This window comes from Anolis sagrei, chromosome 2 (genome assembly GCF_037176765.1).
Source record: "Anolis sagrei isolate rAnoSag1 chromosome 2, rAnoSag1.mat, whole genome shotgun sequence".
In the NCBI taxonomy this organism is placed as follows: domain Eukaryota; kingdom Metazoa; phylum Chordata; class Lepidosauria; order Squamata; family Dactyloidae; genus Anolis; species Anolis sagrei.
The window spans coordinates 119,840,881-119,860,035 of NC_090022.1; the positions used below are offsets into that span (position 1 = coordinate 119,840,881).

The following is a 19,155-nucleotide window of genomic DNA, read 5'->3' on the forward strand; positions in this document are numbered from 1 at the left end:
CTGGAGCAACAAACACAGAGAGTGGTACTGATTGATTTCCGTTTGAATCTATGGGCATTGGACTGTGGGACTCCTGCCCTGACCCTAAACCAGTATATGCCATCAGTAATGGACTGAATGAGGGCAAACAAACTGAAATTAAATCCAGACAAGACAGAGGTGCTACTGATTGGTCAGAAAGCAGATCAGGGTATAGGGATTAAATCTATGCTGGATGGGGTTACACTCCCCCTGAAGATACAGGTCTGCAGTTTGGGGGTCCTCCTGGACTCAGTGTTGAACCTGGAGGCCCTGCTTTCAACGGTGGCCAGAATTGCCTTTGTACATTTAAAACTTGTGCATCAACTGTGCCTGCTTCTTCTGGCCATGATGGTACAGGCCTTAGTTATACACTAATTTACTTACTGTATCACAGCCTTTGAAGACTGTATGTAAACTTGGATGATCCAAAAATCTATGACCAGATTGTTAACTTGTCCTTCTGGCGGCAAGCTAAAATCTTTTTATTCAGGCAGATGTTTAAAGAAAAACGTTTTTAAAAGCACACCAGGTGGCTACTGCAAGGTATTAAATTATTTTAACGTAAGTGTTTTGAGTGACTTTAATTGACCTTAATTCTATTTTAAACATGCAACATGTGGATTTTAAATCACATTTTAATGTTGTGTGCTACTTTTTGTTTTGATTAAGGGATAAAAAGTGGGATGCAAATATAAAATAAATATAACAACAACAACCACCACCACCACAATGTACAAGGTCATGTTTAAACGTTGGCAACCTTAATGGGTTATCAGAATACATATCATTTTATAACATATATTTGAGGGACAGGGCCTTCTCAATGGTAGCCCCTCGGCTGTGGAACTCCCTCCCTAGGGATATTAGATGAGCCCCTTCACTCCTGACTTTCCACAGAAAAGTAAAAACATGGTTTTCTGAACAAGCCTATGGGAATCTAGTGCAATAGATAAACACAGAACTATGTGAAATCGAATACTGGAACAGCTTAGACGATGTTTTTGGATGACGAGACTAATAGTGAAGGTAGTGGTTTTATATGTTTTTAAAGGTATGTGTCTTATAATTCTGTTTTAAATGTTTATTGTAATTTTTACATTGTTTTAATAGCATCAAATAGCTGCCTGTGTTGTAAAGCCGCCTTGAATCACCTTCGGGTTCAAGAAAGGTGGATTAGAAATATTGTAAATAAATAAATCATAAATAAATATATTTGTTCAGTTTCTTGGAAAATGTTTTATTCATAAATGTTCATAGCACATGTTTTCATATATCTTGTTTTATGTTTTATAATCTTATCAAATTGTTCATTTTCTATTAACTAACTAGTCAACTAATCAATTCAATGCAACTTTTCTAGGTTTAGCATGAAGGCCTAAGCCTGGTCTTTAAATATAAGGCAAGGGTATGGGGAGATTGAAACCAATTTTGTCTTGAATGGCTGTAAACATATATTGATATGAGTCTGGAAAAATACTTTTGAGGATACAATTCCCCAAATCCTCCAGCCAACAGATCATATAGGCTGTGAGAGTCTAATAGTTGTACTTTCAAAAAAAGGAGCTTTTCTAAGCTCTGGTATCGAGAGGGAGTAAGGCTAAAAAGATCTGTTTTTAAAGTATAAGAATTTCTGAATAGGAAGATGTAAATTTATTCCCCAATGAGATCTAGATTAGAAATGTACTACAGTTGGAGGTCTACAGCTACACTGTAATTTCATTTTTATTGAATGCATAGTACAGTACTTTAATGAACATAGAGGATCCCAGTCTCCAACAGATTAGTCTACTGTGTTAACACTACATAATACATTCAGCTTTTTTTAAAAAAAATTGAGTTACATATATTTAAATAATTCTATATTATGTTATCTCTAGAAGAATGAACTACGTTGGGGAAAGAAGGTTTGTATTCAGCTTTAGAATTTTGATTTGGATACTTAGAAACTATAGAAATTAAAAACTAAAAAATGAAGTCATTCTTAATTACGGTCCAGATTCTTCAGTGTTTTAAGCTAGTTCTTTAAATTGCCATTAAGAAAGCTAATTTCAAATGACACAAGACTGGAATTCTCTGGGCAATACAAATAATAACAGGGTAACAAAGTTCCTAGCTCTAATGCATATTGGATACAGTTTTGTTTCTTAAGCTAGTATACCTTTTGTAAGAACTCACATGCCACAGCAGACCAACACATCTTTTTAGTGCACCTCAGAGCTCAACTACTAGATGGAGCAAGATGATTTTGTAGATGATTAGCCACCAAATCCAAAGCCCTCCTAGATCACTATGGCCAGAGCAAAAATTACTAGCCAGGAAGCAATTTTTCCTTATTTTCCTCCCCTTTGTTCTTGCTGTCAGAATGCGATCAATAGTCCAGTGCTGCCATGAACCTGGGCTGGTGAAGTTATGGGTTTTTTGAAGGGTGTCTGTGTTTGCCTACACTACAGGGAGCAAAAAGGCTTAAGAACTTAGGATCCATCGCTTCTTCTATGTTATTTTTATGCTTCGGGCTGCTAAATCCATAAGAGCAACATTGGAAATCTCTTGCCCCATCAAAGAGACTTCTGCCTGCAAAGGGAGACCCACAACATTCATTGGTCCCTTAGCACCTTTTCTTGAAAACTTAGCATGGCTTCCTTTAGCAGTGCCCAAGTGTGTATCCTCTGCTATCCCCACTTTTGCAGAAATTCAGCAGAATGGACAACTCAATTGATGAGTATTTTTCACCTAACATTGTGGCTTCTAAATTTGTACCCTGTGATGCTATTGGATTTCAGCTCTTGGAATCCCTTCCACGGGTCATACAAGATTTTCTTAAACTGTTGTCCAAAAACATCTAGGAATCCAAGTTTGGGAACCACTGATCTAGGAGGTCTGCTTTACGGTCATAGAGAAGATTCCTGTTACCCTTGTGTCTTGAAGAGACAGGTTCTAAGCCTGTATATTCCACACCATCTTTGTACAGTGGTTTGCAGTTCTTACTCATATGTGTTTAAATGTTCATGTATCCTACACCCAGCTAACCATTAGGTGTTACATTCAGTCTGTTATATTAAAACACCAGCAATCTACATCACCCTTTTACTTCGATCCCCACCTCAAGTATGTGTGGAGAGATTTTCAAATGTTCACTGACAAATGCTAGCAACAATATCTTGCCCTTTGTTCTTTCCCTACAACTGAAAAGAATTAAGAGCTCAGTAATAATCAGGAAGAGGAAGTTGCCCGTCTTTGAATCTCAGCTGCTTGAGGGCAGGCAGCTAATCCTCTCCCTTCTCCCAGGAGGGATGTGACAGTGGCTTCAGTGCCCAAGCCTGCTTCATCAGAGGCCATATTTATAGAAAGTGACAACCATGCCCTAGTCCTCCTTCATCAGAGCTCAGGATTGTCCTATATCTGGACTCAGACTCCCCGCCACACGCACAGGAAAGGCAGGATGGCTCTGAGAAACAGACATTAAGGGGAACACTTAAAAGATCTGGGTGGGATGATGTAACATTTGTCAAGGTCTATGTGTTGTTGTTTATTTGAGTTATTTATTACTCTTTTCACATGACAGCAGAATTTTTTTTAAAATTCAATACAATATCACATCTTCCATACTTATCTTCTTTTCTCCCATTCTTAAACCCTTTCCTCCAGGAAAAGCTTAACTATTTATTTTAATAACCATTATATTTCATGTGGAAGATCATTTTAATTGTATCTTCCATTTTCTTGTTCTCCCATTCACATATCCAACTAGTTTCCTACAATTTCTAATCCATACATCTTCATTTATCTCACAATTACATGCAATCCTTATTTCCCATATAAAATAAAAATAATCTAATCAGCTTCATATTGTTTCCACTTGCTTAAATCTCTCTTTTGTGCCTCTTTCCAACCATATGCTATAACTGCCCATGCAGCTTTTAATAACTGCTTTGTTAAACATCTGTCTTTGTCAAGGTCTGATTGTAAATACTAGAATTCTTTTTCAGCTCCCCTTCCATTGCATTAAAAAAGAGTGATATTGCAGCACATCTAACTAAGACATCAAACAATCCCATCCCTTTGTGTTCTTGTGAGTCCATTAATTAATTCCTTCACAGATGAGCATTTGAGAGAGGGACAAGCACTTAATCTTAGTGCCCAGAGGTCTTCTGCTTTTGAATTTTTCTCTCCCTCTGAAATATTCTTGAATAATATTCCCACAATCTAATAAAAACTAAACAAAAAAGGAAAATGGGAGGCACACAATTCCAGAAATCTGCCATGTTTTCCAATATGTTTGAAGGGCCAAAATAAAAGTGGAAATCTAGGAACTACCTGTAGATACTGCACTATATACATTAAAATCGCCAATCTGACACTTATAAAGTAAGAAATTGTGTTGAATCAGAGATATTACATATCTCATAAACTATTGATAATGTGCATTAAGGAGTACAGATATTCACAATTGACCTTAATTGGAATAGGATTAAAATGGAACCAAAAAGAAACAAAAAAAGGTATACTGAAAACAACCCTGTGACAATGCGTTGTAGCAGTATGGCATGATTAGCACTGCTGTTTTCTAAAATATTATGTCTGTCCATTTTGAAGTTCACATTTTCAGTTCAGATTTGTTATATATAATTATTTTCGTATGTGACACTGATATTTGTTCTGTTTCTCATAACATTAAATCAAAAAGGCACATTCACTAAGTTGCCCCCATTTTTGCTATCAGAAATTACAGTAGAGAAAATAAGTAAGAATGGCCCTTTTGTTGTAGAATGTTTGGACCTGAGAGTGACTGATGGTCTTTACACCAGCTGAAAAGGCTTTCGTCTCTAACTTTTAACCCTCCAATTATAATATCCCACACTTACCATCTTCAGTCTCAGGTTCTTTCACCACTAGTTTCTCATTTTCCGATTCCTGATCTTCCTCCTAAAACAAAAGAGGTAAACATAAACAATGAGGATATAAATAATTTTGTTGTCTGGGGCAGAACAAAAAAAATCCTCTCACATTCTCTTCGGTTATTTAGTCATGTGACAGAAAATTCCACATACTGTACATCTCTCCACATCCCTAACCATAAAAATAATAAATTCAATAGTCAATAGTTAGCATGTTGTCCCTTTATGACAATGAAAATCTTCTGATAGAGGTAGCTGCTCCATTCTGTCTAATGACGGAGCTGGCCTTACATAAAACTGCTACCAAGCTATTATTTAGAAAACTTTTTTTCTAAACAAAAGCACAAAAGAATTATAGACATCATATTTCAGAAACAGAATTTAGCTTAGGAAAAGCTTAGGAAAAAGCCTTCCACATAAAATGAGCCTGGAATTCATGTACACTTTCCTCACCAATGCTCTTACAAGCAATAGGAATAGTCAAATACAATTTAAAGCATCATTAATGTATGACAGAATCTCATTTAAAATACCCTCAGGGTATGCCTGCTATTTCATAAAACAAGACAATTGGAAAGACTAAGGTAAGGATTTTTCAAAAGAAATTTGAATTTCTTTGTGAGGGGAGTCCATATATCCCAATATAGAAATGAAATTACTTTTGTTTTGTTTTAATCACTGTTCTTTAATTTGTTTTGTATTCTTTCTTTCTTTCCTGCATTTTTAAAATTTTATTTATTAATTTATCAAACAAAGTGTATAAGCACAGATTCTTCCCTCTTTTTACAACATCTTAAACAGAAGAGTATGTTATATTATATAAATTAAAAAATATAACAATTAAAAAATAAAAAAACATCTTTAAGCATATTTATCATTTTTTTTAAACTTTCCATTGCAACTTATACTAAGTATACCTCTAGGTAAAGGTAAAGGTAGTCTCCTGACATTAAGTCCAGTCATGTCTGACTCTGGGGTGTGGTGCTCATCTCCATTTCTAAGCCGAAGAGCCAGCATTGTCCGTAGACACCTCCAAGGTCATGTGGCCGGCATGACTGCATGGAGCGTCGTTACCTTCCCGCCGGAGCGGTACCTATTAATCTACTCACATTTGCATGTTTTCGAACTGCTAGGTTGGCAGGAGCTAGGGCTGACAGCGGTAGCTCACGCTGCTCCCCGGAATTGAACCTGCGACCTTTCGATCAACAAGCTCAGCAGCTCAGTGCTTTAACCCACTGCGCCACCGGGGGCTCCTGGCGTATACCTCTACCACACACCTTTTATCTACTTATACATGCTTTATTCTTTCCTGCATTTATATACCACTTTTCTCGCCCCTGGGGAGTCTCAAAGCGGTGTACATCAAGTAATGGCAAGATTCAATGCTAAAATATATACAAACCAAAGTATAATTACTAAAACAATAACATAACTATAAATTAAACCATTAAAATAGTATTAAAATAGAACATAAACAGATATTTAAAAAATTAAAACACAGAATTTTATTTGTTATTGTTTTAATTATTTTATGTTATTTTATTTTAAGGAGATCAAACGAGCTTGATTGCCTACCATGTATATTTAATTCTGAAATGGTTTTCATACCCTTGTGCACACACAAAGGCTCCTGACAGAACACTATCTGTTTCTATTCCTGGTGATACTTTCTATGTATGTTAAAGGCAAGGGTTTTGACCTATTTCTATTCTATAATATGTTTTGGAGAAGCCCTTTGGCTCTGAAATTTAGACCCATCCCTGCGACTATAACCTTGCTAATATATATAGCACCTCTGAACATGTACAAAGTTATTTCCCTCATTAATACACACATGCAGTATACTTTACATTTGGAGAGGGTCAGTATTTCTCATAAAATTCCCATAATGCCCTGCATATCCCCTTTGCAGAAGTTAAGACTGCAACCCAAACCGAGCATGCATTCCCTTGACAACATCCTGCAAAAACAGACCAAAAGGGGGAAAATATTGACATAAAAACTAATAGCATTATTTCACAACTGGTTGTCTTTGTTCACTTTCACAATGTCCATATTTCCAACATCAGGGTTCTGAAAGGTTTCCAAATCCCACAACTGGCATTGTTACTTTCCAAGCTCTGCCCAAAATATACGTCGGATATGATTCAGTTCTTGTATCCAACTAGATGACCACAAAAAAACAGCAAGGTGTTCATGAGCCTGTTTTATCAGACTTGACTTATGTTCAGATCTGAGGTTCGTTTCCCACATCTGCACACATCTGCTCCTTGTACATATGGGAGGGACACTCCTATGTGTATACACCCAGATACACACACACACTTACTTTTTCGTTAGTGGTTAGGTGCTGGAATGTGCAACACCACGGCAGCAAGCAGCCACACACATCCTCTCTTTGTGGCTCTGCTGTGTCCCTGGAGAGGAGGGGAACAGCCAGTCAGATCCCAGATGGTGTGTGGGCCTGTCTGCTCTGCCCCAACCTGTCTTATCTCCTAGGGTTGATTCAATGGGACAGGGCCTTTGCAGCTGCTACCATTTTGCTCTGTTTGTAGAGAACAGTGCACATACAGAGGAAGAATCACAGGAGACTGCCAATCTCAATTAGGTAGGCAAAGTCAAGATGGAGATGAGACAGAGGGAGCAAATACTGATGTCAGGGCCATATGTCTCTATCAAGAATTTGGAACACAGAAAAGTAAGGAAAGAGAGAAGTAAGGAAAACAGGAATAATCTCCTTGGGGAAAAAGTCTTGGGAAGTGAAAAGGCTTTTACTAAAACCAGATTTGCTGTCTTAGTACGCCACAGGCCAAATAGGGGTGAATGGTGTCATCAATAAAGAATGTGGGTTATTCATCTGCCCTTTGAAGGATTTTCTGATCCCTGACTCATTCACTAGGCACATGCCCTGAATTACCAACTTCCTACACACACATCTATTTCAGTCTCTGTTCCCAAAATGGAAGCTCCATTCTTCATTCATGTCTTTCCCAACCCATTTTCAGGGTTGCAGGTGGGGTGAGGAGACAAGAAGAGTTGTGATCCAGCCAGCTGGCTTTTCTCATGCATCATTCTGAATAAGTGCCCAAGAAAAAGTGGCTTAGCCCAGCCCTCCCACGCTGAAAGGAATGCACTGGACCAACAAAATGCTGACTCCATATATGGAAGGTTGTTATTCTGAAGCTCTGGCTACAGTAGCATATAGCTGTGTCCAACATTAAACTGACAGGGATTGATCCACATTTACCCCACACAATGTTTTCCAGCTCAATGACATTGGGATGGGAATCATACCACCATTCAGATGTTGAATAAATTCCTAGGATTCCTACTTGGCAAGGCACACGTGAGGAATTTCTGTAAGCTGCAGCCCAGCAACATCTGGAGGACAGCTGGATTCTCACCTGTTTTATGTCTCTATTACTCCTCTTTTTATATGTCTGCTTGTGTGATTTTGTGCTGAGAAAGGGAGAAAAATATAGATAAAACTTTGAAAATTTCATCACAGAATGGTGACTCCTATACAACCCAGTGGAATTTACACTCACTAGTTTATGGGATGTTTTGAACTATAGCCCCCAAAATCTTTTACCATTCCCCCTGCAGGATGGGGCTGATGAATACGATAAATCAAAACATTCATCTGGAACTGCAAATGAGTGGATAATTTGCATTCCACCTGCTTTCTCCTCGCATACAGCAGCTGCTGATAAAATTGTATTCTATCTTATTTTAAATAGGTCTTACTAGTGTCAATAAAAATTTCAAAGGCATAACACAGAACACAGAGTGCTACATTGACAACAATTTTGCTGGAAATAACTCTGTATGGACAGGCTGTATTTTCTCTTTGTAATGTCAAAATGCCTGGGTTGTTCTAAAACGGGAAATAATGTCTTAAGTTCATAGATCTCCATCCTTCCTTTTTTTCCCTCCACCATACCTCACATTAATTTCCACTGTGTCAAAATGATTCTTTCTGCTCCCATTTTGAGTGCCTTCTGATTATAATGCTTTATGAATAAATAACAGCATCCATAAATAAATGCACCATCTGAGGTCAAGTTCTACATTTTTTATGCTGCAAAATATTACACTTCAACTACATGGAAAGGTGGCATTGACAGACCAAAAGTAGGGAAGGCTGGAGGGCAACATGCAACAACTGCAAAACAGATGTGCACATTTTGCCTAATTGACTGATTTTGCAAAACGAGCATTAGTCTACTAGTGTACCTCATGCAATTCTCCCCAAGCAGAATAAAGAAAAAAGCCTTTGGCTCCACTGCTGATGCTGCAGGTTTTAAAACAGAAGCCCCACATGCGTCCCCCATCCCCTTTCTGGTGACATCCCAGGACTTATTTCTTAAAAAAAAAGAAAAAGAAAAGAAAAGATAGAAAACAGATGAGATTGGACAGAAGAAGTAAATACTCAATCAGGTCTTTGTCTATTTACATACAGCTACTGTTTACTAAAAAAGAGACATTTCCCTTAGAGTTGCCATAAATCCGAAACAACTTGAAGGCACATAATAATATATATGTTTTTAAATAATTTACATAAATCATAGAGTTAGAAGACACCACACCGGCCACCCAGTCCATAAATTTTTTGAAAGTGACAGGGCTACCACAAATAACAATTTGTGTATACTTTCATTGGTAGGAAACCACTTACTGGTTTCCTTACTGCTTTCGTACAGAACTTTGAACCAAGTAAACGTTTTCCCTCAGATTAAGTCCCATTGTTTTCAGCTTCGGGATTGCTGTCTTCATCAGTTCAATGCTTGCCAGTTACGTAATTAAACAATTGCATGTATATTTAGCCAGAAATTGTATATCACATTATTATTTAAGTCAGGCTCTGGAACTATGGTGCTAACTTCTGTTAAGTACAAAATAATTTTGATTTAAAAACAAAATTAACATAAGATCCAACTTATTTCTTAGATAAAGGTCCATCTGACTTTGTTATGTCCATCTAATATGTAAAGTACGCTGTTTCTTGACCTTCTCACACTTGCAGGTTTCTGAGAAAAATACTTAACCATTTATTGCTCTTTTGCTTTCCCATGATTTTAAACATGTTCCTCTGTAAAGCTTAGCTGTTAAAAAGTTATGCATGGTACCTCCCCTCCAGTCCTGAAGATTTGTTTTTCCTCACAAGGTAGTACAGGCAGTCCTCAAGTTATGAACAAGATAGGTTCTGTAGGTTTGTTCTTAAATTGAATTAATATGTATGTTGGAACAGGTACATTTTCAAAGTGTAACTCCAGCTATTTTTAAAGCTTTAAGGGGTTAAGACCCCTGTGGTGTTTGTTTTGCTGCCTGTGCCCCTGCTCAGAAGATTTCACCTCACTTGCTATCCCTGTGATAAATTGATTTTGAAAACAATTGGCTTCTTGTGGAAACAAGGAGTGGTGATAAAGCTTCAGCTGAGAAATCTTTTCCCCATGATAACTTTCAGGAGTGAATTTCCCTTCCTAGAGGTAGACTTCTCTCACTTCCTATTGTCTCACTCCTGTTCTTAACTATGAGTTGTTTGTAAGTTGATTTTTTGTAACTCGGGGACTACCCGTAATTATGTGCTCCACATTCATCTTGAACATTTTTGATGCATTGACTTTAGTTCTCTTCATGTCAGCCATAATCCTAAGCAGAACAAAGTAGTTGCCTCAGATGGCAAACACTGGAAGTATATAGCTGTGGTAGCTATGAGTGGGAGTATGTAAAATAGGGGCATTGCCTTCCCAAATATAAAAACCCTACCAATCAAAATGTATTTTTCATCCACTTTCCCAATTTCTAGCACTGAAGGGAATGAGATATTGAAAATTAGTCACACTCAGATCTCTTATATTTACTGTGTTCACAATGTCTTAATAATTTTGTTTACTCCTTTTCTATGTTTGCGAAAACTAAAATGTTAAGCTACAGCAACGGTAGAAAGGAAAATTTAATTTGGGAGCAGAGAATTGTTTGGGGCCATACTTAAATTTCTAAATAGCTGCACTGCTAGGTGCAGAGTAGTGGCAAATGTGTTGGAGGGCAGAATTATTATTATTATTATTATTATTATTATTATTATTATTATTATTATTATTATTATAAACACAACAAGATGAGTCCACAGCAAACAAGATCACTCTGCTGGCTGTTGTATTGGATCACATGTCGGACACTTCCCAAGTGTCTAGGACTGTGTGATGTATCGGCAAATAATGCGTGCAGATCCCAGTAAGGTGGCCTTTTGCAGCTGACAGATGGTAATTTTGTCAGCGCCGATTGTGTTTAAGTGCAGGCCAAGGTCTTTAGGCACGCATCCAGTGTGCCGATCACCACTGGGACCACCTTTAGTGGCTTGTGTCAGAGTCTTTGCAGTTCAGTCTTTAAATCCTCATATCATGTCAGCTTTTCCAATTGTTTCTCTTCAATCCTGCTGTCACCTGAGATTGCAACATCGACAATCCATACTTTGTTTTTTAACACGATCGTGAGGTCAGGAGTATTGTGCTCAAAATCTCTGTCAGTCTGAATTATCATCATCATCATCATCATCATCTTTATATCCCGCCTTTCTCCTCATGGGGACTCAAGGCAGCTAACATCTATCCACACTAGGCAGTTTAAAAAGAGCAATACAAAAACCAATTAAATAGTAACAGCGTGGTGAAAACAGAATTAAAATACATACCCTAAAATTGCCTTTAAATCTCATATCCCCACCACCACCACCACCACCCAAACTATGTTAACTATCCATTTTGGCTCGTGTCCTCTAAGGTTTCACATTCAGGTGCAGTGGACAATGTCTCAGGAAGATTATGCTGCAACTTTATCTGACTTTTGTATGTACAACAGATAGGGGTGGAAATGTCTCCTCCTAGATAAATTGCTACCTTTTGGGGAAGTAACTTCCATGTCCTGCAAATGGTAATCCAAACAGGTAACTTTCCTAAGTTCTGGTATAGGCAGCAAATGTCTTGGGACAGTCATAACGTGCCAGATGTTGTTCCTTTTTCCTCTTGTCAGGCACAGACTTTTGCTCTTATGTCTGGCCTGCAGTTTTCCACCATCATGACTATACCACCAATGTGCAGCTGAGTTTGAGCAGCACATACTAAATATGTCTTATCCTTACTCAGCTTTGCAAAATCTTTCGTAGGACCCCCACCTCCACTGTAAGGAGGTTTGATGGCTGTTCCCATAATGGGCAAAGAAAGAAGACAAAAATTGCTACCAAGTGGGGGAATATGGGTGACCCAGTTGGCAAGGAGCCTGCAAAGGAACAGCCGCCTCAGCACCCCTGAGCTTCTTCTCTCCCAATGTGTGCTGATTGGATTTTGATAGTGACATGGCTACCACAGAAAGCAAGAATGCTCTCTTCAAGAAAAAAGGAAAGGTTCCTGCCTGAAGGAGGAACACTCTGAGAGCATCTGGAGATTTCCTACATGCAAAGGGAGTTTGAACAGCTGCTATACAAGACAAAGATCTCTTGACTGGGGCTTAATGAAGAGGCCTCTTGCCCAGCAGCTGCCTGAGGTACCCAGTCAGCAGGGACTGGGGCTAAAGGGTGTCTAAATCATTTTGCATTCTGTAATTGTGCCAGTCTTATTCCTCAGAGCATTTCTCCCAAACTGTGTTGCTTTGGACCCAAACACTTCCTCACAACAAACTCGCCAGCCTTGCCACACATCTTTATACCTTATAAACCTCTCTTCTGCACAGTACAGTTAAGCCAAGGAATAGATTTTAAAACAAAAAAGGTCCAGTTGTCAAAACAGTAAGACATCCAGTATTCAGCAGTCTCCCTGCTTTAATCCTTAGTCAGCACTGCCTTACAAAACAAAGCTTCTGTCAAACATCATCTATTACGCTTAGCTTTGGAAAAATCACTAGCAAACCCCAATGGGATCAAGGGAGAAAAATGCATTGTGAAATGAGAAAAGAAGTCTGCTTTGGTGTCAGGCCACTGGAGGAGCCGTAGTAAAAGCATTGGACTTTATCCTAAGACATCTCCCATTCAAGTCTTCAATACGCCATGAAACACAGTGTAGAACCTTGAGCCAAGAACTCTCTCTCAATCTGACCTACCTCATAAGGTTGCCAGTGAGGAGAAAGTAGATGGGAAAGGATCCAGGTGTGCTGCATTGAGTTCACAGGAGAGGAAAAGTAGGGATATTTGTTGTTGTGTGTCTTCAAGTCATTTGTGACTTTTGACCACTCTAATTCACAAAATATATAATATTGTCAGTTGAGTGACAGTGATCATTTATCTGACTGTCTGAATGCAGAACATGTCCCCTGCTAGAATTAATCTCTTCCCAGTAACAGTATGGATCTGTGTAGGAGAGAGAAATAAGCTCTTGATAAGAAGACTGTAAAACCCTGACATAATGATTGTTCAAGGAAATGAAATAAAGAAGTTCAAGAAAATGAAATGCTTCATTTGTAATTTTCTAAGGCACACATTGACTTCTGGTAAACAACCAACAGAACATATTTGAAGGAGCCAGGCTGGGTACTGTGTGTAGCCATGCCTCTTTTGGGCAGCACCATTTGCATTGTGAACTGTAGGGTGGGGCAACAATGAAAAGGCTGGGAGTAGATGGAAGCAAAGTACTGAGATAAGGATTTTGAATACTCAGGGTGGCCCACCCAAAACAACCTTTTGTTTCTAAATTTGGAAACATGTAGTCCCCCAAATGGATGCCAGCACCAGAACATCCCTGCTGTAGGGTTTCTCTTTATGCTTAGCCACACTCTTGTCTGAGCTCAGTTTAATCTGTTTGTGATTTCTCCCAGCAAATGTTCTGTAATGAATCACAGAGATATGGCTACAGATCTGCTAAACAGATCTATCTGAGCAACTAACTGCCATTATTGGGGATGACCCATGGCCTTAAGATATTGATAGAGCTTGTAAAAAGCTGCATTTTTGGATTACAATTTCCAGAATTCCCTCAATAAGTTGACACCAGAAGTAACTTTTCCCAACTCTGATTGTTTTAATCCATCTCCTCTTCATTTTATTTCCAGACAGCTTAATCTGAAGTGGTACCCATTACTTTATTTACTGGGGCACCCTAAACAAGCCTACTGGCAATTTTGGTAAACTTTACCGAAGCTGATACACTAAAAATTAAGGACTAACATCAAAGCAGAGTTTCTTGTCAGGTTTCAACTCTTTTGAATGTTCAATGCTTAAAAAGCAAGCTTTGTTCTGCAAGTATTAATATGCGTTCAGAATTTACAATTACATCAGAGAAAGAGCAAAATATTTCCAGAAAACTGAAATTAAATATTGATTTAATAAAGGGAGAAATAACATTCTTTTTGGTGAAACTTTTGTTTTTACAAGGATCTTTTTATCTGAGGATCTTTTACTTTCTTTTCCCTTTTCATTCAGGTTGGTGATACTATATGAAGGATGCATTAATGTCTCAAAGGAAGGGCATTTCTAGGCGAGAGATCAAGCTCATCCATGTTCGATACTTTCACATATTGGCAAAAAGACGGAAGGAAGTGGTAGAAAGAACATATCCTAGCTTACTAGGAGTACAGTAAGTTAGGAGTTTACAATCTCCTTCTTAAGTCTGACTGTATCCTTTTTAGAGGGCTTTCCTGTGTGCCTTCTACACATAGGAATTCAGTCATTAATTTAGGAATTTTCATAGGACTCAACCCATTCTGGGTTGGACAACACTGTTGGGTTGCAGGTTTGCAGCTTTCAACATTCCTAGCTCATGGGAGATCCTGTCCTAAATCTGAAGAGTCCAGTCTAGAGATATAAACAGCAAGTATTATTAGATGATTCTTGCAGAAGAAAAAAAGCAGAAAGGTGTATCAGCTCTGCCAGAGGCATTGTTGTTATTTATGTAACTGTTGATGATAAAGAATTTCAAATATGAAACTACAATTTCAAGTTTAGAGATCCCAAAAGAAAAATCTCTGTCATCTCTCTGTCCCAGGAAGGAAGAGGGTGTGAAGGGAATGCAAACACCCAGCTCGGAGGAAGGAGAGTTTAAGCGGAAAACCAGAGCTTGGAAAAATAACTCTTGGCTTTAGTGCCAAAGTGTGCAACATGTTGCCATTTATGGTTCTGCTTTCTGACCCAAGCCTGATGCAACAGACTGCAAGAGGAAAGAATAAAGTCTGGAATAAAGGACACATTTCCTGAGCGTGGCTAGAGAGAGATGGTTACATCATGCCCGGTTCCTTCCCTCTGTCACAATCCTGCATCTAAAGTCTTCATCATTATACTGAGGAAGCAGCTGCTAAAACAAACTTTTCCCAGACTCACTGGAATAAGAGATGAAGTATTTTCTTATCTTGCAGTTAGAAGGCATGCAGCTATTAACCATGAACCATAACGGGGTGGGAATGCTTCAGTGGTGACTTACTTGCTAGCATGGGCTGTCCCCTATTTCAAGGTTCAGCAAAACTCTCATGGGGTGAGGCAGCCCACAGATTGCCTGAAGCCCATCCATGGACCCACTGTGGACCACAGGATATGAATCACTAGACCAGAGCTTTCCAAACATTTCATGTTGGTGACACACATTTTAGACATGCATCATTTCACAACACAGTAATTTAGTTTTACTAGCAGACCAGAGGTTAAACCAATCCCTTATAAGAGAGATGAACACATACATAAATTGTAAGTATGAAATTACTGGGGACACAATCTATCTCATGAAAACCTTTCCTTTATATATATATTTAAAACATGTAATTTGTAAGATAATAGCATAAAATTTCAAGATTTTGTCATTTTTTGTTATGTTCACATGACACACCCATACTCTGCAGCTAACACACGAACCTGTGCTGACACATAGTTTGGAAAGCTCTGCCCTAGACCATAGCTTATTTCTCTGACACATAAATCAAGCATTAGTTGTAAAGCTCCTAAGGTTACCAAAGGTTGGGGTCAGTGGGATTGCTGAGCTCTGCAGAGAGGTCACTCTCAGCGGAGCTATGTTCCCATTTATAATTTCAAACAGCAAATAATATCCACACAGATCTTGAAGTCAAAACAACAACCCAGGGGAATGCAGTTCTCTAGGAGCCAGTTGCTTGTAACTGCGTCCAGGTGCCAACATCCCCAGGCAGACAATTAGAGCCAAACCCTTGATACATTATTTATTATCAAGCAGGCAACTACTCTTATTTGCTATTTATTCCCTTTCTATATTTGCCCCAGCCCTGTATGCAGTGATAAAGATAACAAAGTTCCCCCAGTCCCACTCTGCCCCTCTTCCTGGAAGACTTTGCAAGGGACTGCTTTTAACCAAATTAGTTCATTGATAACAGACCTCCCACTGCCAGCCCTGATGATATGCAATGTCATTTTGCTCAGGCATTCAGTAATTATAACAGCACAAGACCAAGAGTCCAAAACAAATGATTTTATACTTCCTTTTCATTGGTACAATGCAATCTGGGGTACATCATGTTGATTTCTTTCACTTTTACTACTTGCAAAAAGACAGCATGCTCCTCCTAGTTTCCAAGGATATAAATATCCAGTTTTCCCAATAGAACCATATATACTCGAGTATAAGCCGACTCGAATCTAAGCCATATAAACTACTTTTACCATAAAAAACTGGGAAAACGTGTTGACCTGAATATAAGCCGAGGGTGGAAAATGCAGCAGCTACTAGTAATTTTCAGAATAAAAAACAGATACCAATAAAATTACATTGAGGCATCAGTAAGTTAAATGTTTTTGTAATTTATGACAAGACTGTCCAACTCTGATTAAACCAATATTATAACCTTCTTCAATGTAAATGTGCTTACGTATCCTTCCAATATTAATAAAGAGAGTAAAATAATAAATGTAATAAAATAATAATAGTGTAAAATTATGTAAATGCAATAACAGTAGAGTGAAATAATAAATGTAATAATGATAATAATAGTAAAATAATAATTGTATTAAAATATTAATAATACAGTAAAATAATAAATGTAATAACAATAATAACAGAGAAAAATAACATATAACCTTGACTCGAATATAAGCTTAGGGGGGCTTCTTCAGTATAGGCTAAAAAACTCAAGTATATACGGAATTTTTTTTTCAATATGGCAAAGACCAGCACCAGATTTGTGCCCATTGGCTACAACATTTTATTTCCTTGAAACTCATCAGGAACCTGCAGTTAATAGCTTGGGATCTAGCATCACTTTTATTTATTTATTTATTTATCAATTTTATATTCCGCCACTCCCCAAAAGCTCGGAGCAGTTTACAATATACATATGTGATACATTACATTTAAAATCAAAGAAAAATTTCAATCAGCAAGATTCAAATGCCAGCCTAAATAAATAAGTTTTACAAGCTCTACGAAAAGATAGTAAGTCTCGGAGAGCTCGTGTTTCTGCTGGCAAGGCATTCCACAGGTAAGGAGCCACCACCGTGAATGCTCTAGGAAAGTGCTTTGAGTAGCACTTTCCTACACAATCGACTTTTCAATGTTTCAAGGTGGTAATTACAGTGATTTTTATTCCAGCAACTCAACAGCAAAGAAACCTGAATAATAAAATCTCCCAGACTTACAGTCAAATAATGCATATTCCATAAGGAGGGATCTGTCATTTTCCTTCACAGATCTGATGTGAGAGCAAGTTGCAGCTCCATTCAAATTGGATAGCAAGAAATGTAACACATGCTAGAGCCAAATGGTAAGGGAAAAGATAAATGTCCTGTATGAGTGATGTGAGTATCCGCCTCCATGGTGTCCCCAGTAGGAAGGCATAAAGTTCATGGGATAATGGTTAATGGTGAAGGAATGTGGATATACAAAACATCTGAATTTCTGCTGTCAAGCAACCTTGGGAATCATTTAGCTTTTCAGGTGCTGTTGCACTGCCAGTTCTAGCAGCCTTACTTAGTATAGAGAACTATGAGGAATACTAGGAGTTGTAAGCCATCCACATCTGGAGGGCATGTGATTCTCCATCACTGCTCTAAAGGTTTGGCTCATTCTGCCAAAATGGCTTCCTACTTGGGCAATACACGTAGGAAGACACTGCTTGTGCTTCTCATTAATGTCACATACTAGACAAAAAGGGAAATTAAACACTTTATTATATACACATGCAAGACAGGTTTGCCGAGTTCCTGACCCCTAAAATAGAACTGACGGTGGCCTATTAAGACCCCTCTAATTGGTCTCCCTCACAGCAGGTGGCATCTGTCCCAGCAGCTCTAACAAAAGAAAGTCATTACATGAACTTGTACACATACACTGAGTTCAAAACCATAATTTGGGCTGGTGTCCTTGCCTTCAGTGGAAGATTTCAGTGTGGGTAAGTGTTTATTTCTCAATCATCCTTCAGAGATATTCAAGAACCATAAAAAGCAACTCTGTACGAGAAATTAAAGAGAAAGAAATAAGTGGGTAAGTTTCCATCAGGGGCTATCAATAGTCACAACAGTGACAGTTCTGTAGTGTCAGCTTTTCTTCTTATGAAAAAACCCTGTCAATTTAAGACACTAAAATGGGTTGTTTAAATGTGAGTTCTCTATATACTGCTAGTAGTCAACAAGCTTAAACTGGAGCCTATATAAATGAACTGGACTGTAATTGAATATGGATTCAATACCTACACAGTTTTTAACTGAACTATTACTCTCAGTTCATTTATTTGATATTCTCATTATTCTTTCCTCTCTCCTCTCTTCTAAAAGAGCTGATCAATGCAAAGCTTTATGTCAAAGAATAATCTCAATACCTACTCCTGACTAGAATACAAGATGAGGGATCTTCCCCTTTATATACAGTTCAGTGTGTCTATTGTATTCTGAAAGACGTTTAGGAACAACCTCCCTTCCCATAGCAAGGGCATTCTGGCTTTCAATTAGGAAATATATGGCAGCTATATTACCCACACCCACCCCACCCACTCCTCAAAAAACCTCCTACAGAGCAGCTGGCTTAACATCCATCCTCTCCCTGTTAATCAGGATATTGTATGCCTGAAAAGCAAGGCGTGAGTTAGGAGGCAGCTGACTCTGCAAGGGGAAGTGTCAGTTTACTGGCTGAATAAGACCACTGTTGTTTGGCACAATCCATTTTCCACATGGCTGTGCCTGTCAGAGGTGGCCCCTGCTCTGAGGAACTAAGAGTGCCGCACTGTGATTTTCACATCTTTGCTTCTTTGCTACAGCCACCATCTTCCAAAATTCCCGTTAAAATATTAACCCCAAAGAGTAAGT

General features: G+C 38.3%; 1 protein-coding gene across 4 annotated transcripts in view; it reads right to left on the reverse strand.

The window, feature by feature from the left end:
• The window catches only part of MXRA7 (matrix remodeling associated 7), a 76,130-nt gene that overhangs the window by 41,615 nt on the left and 15,360 nt on the right, over positions 1–19,155 (reverse strand). For all 4 annotated transcript variants that reach the window (XM_060764596.2, XM_060764597.2, XM_060764598.2 and 1 more), the window contains exon 2: positions 4,884–4,944. In XM_060764596.2, coding sequence (XP_060620579.2) covers positions 4,884–4,944 — 61 coding nt within the window. The remainder of the gene's footprint in view (positions 1–4,883; positions 4,945–19,155) is intronic.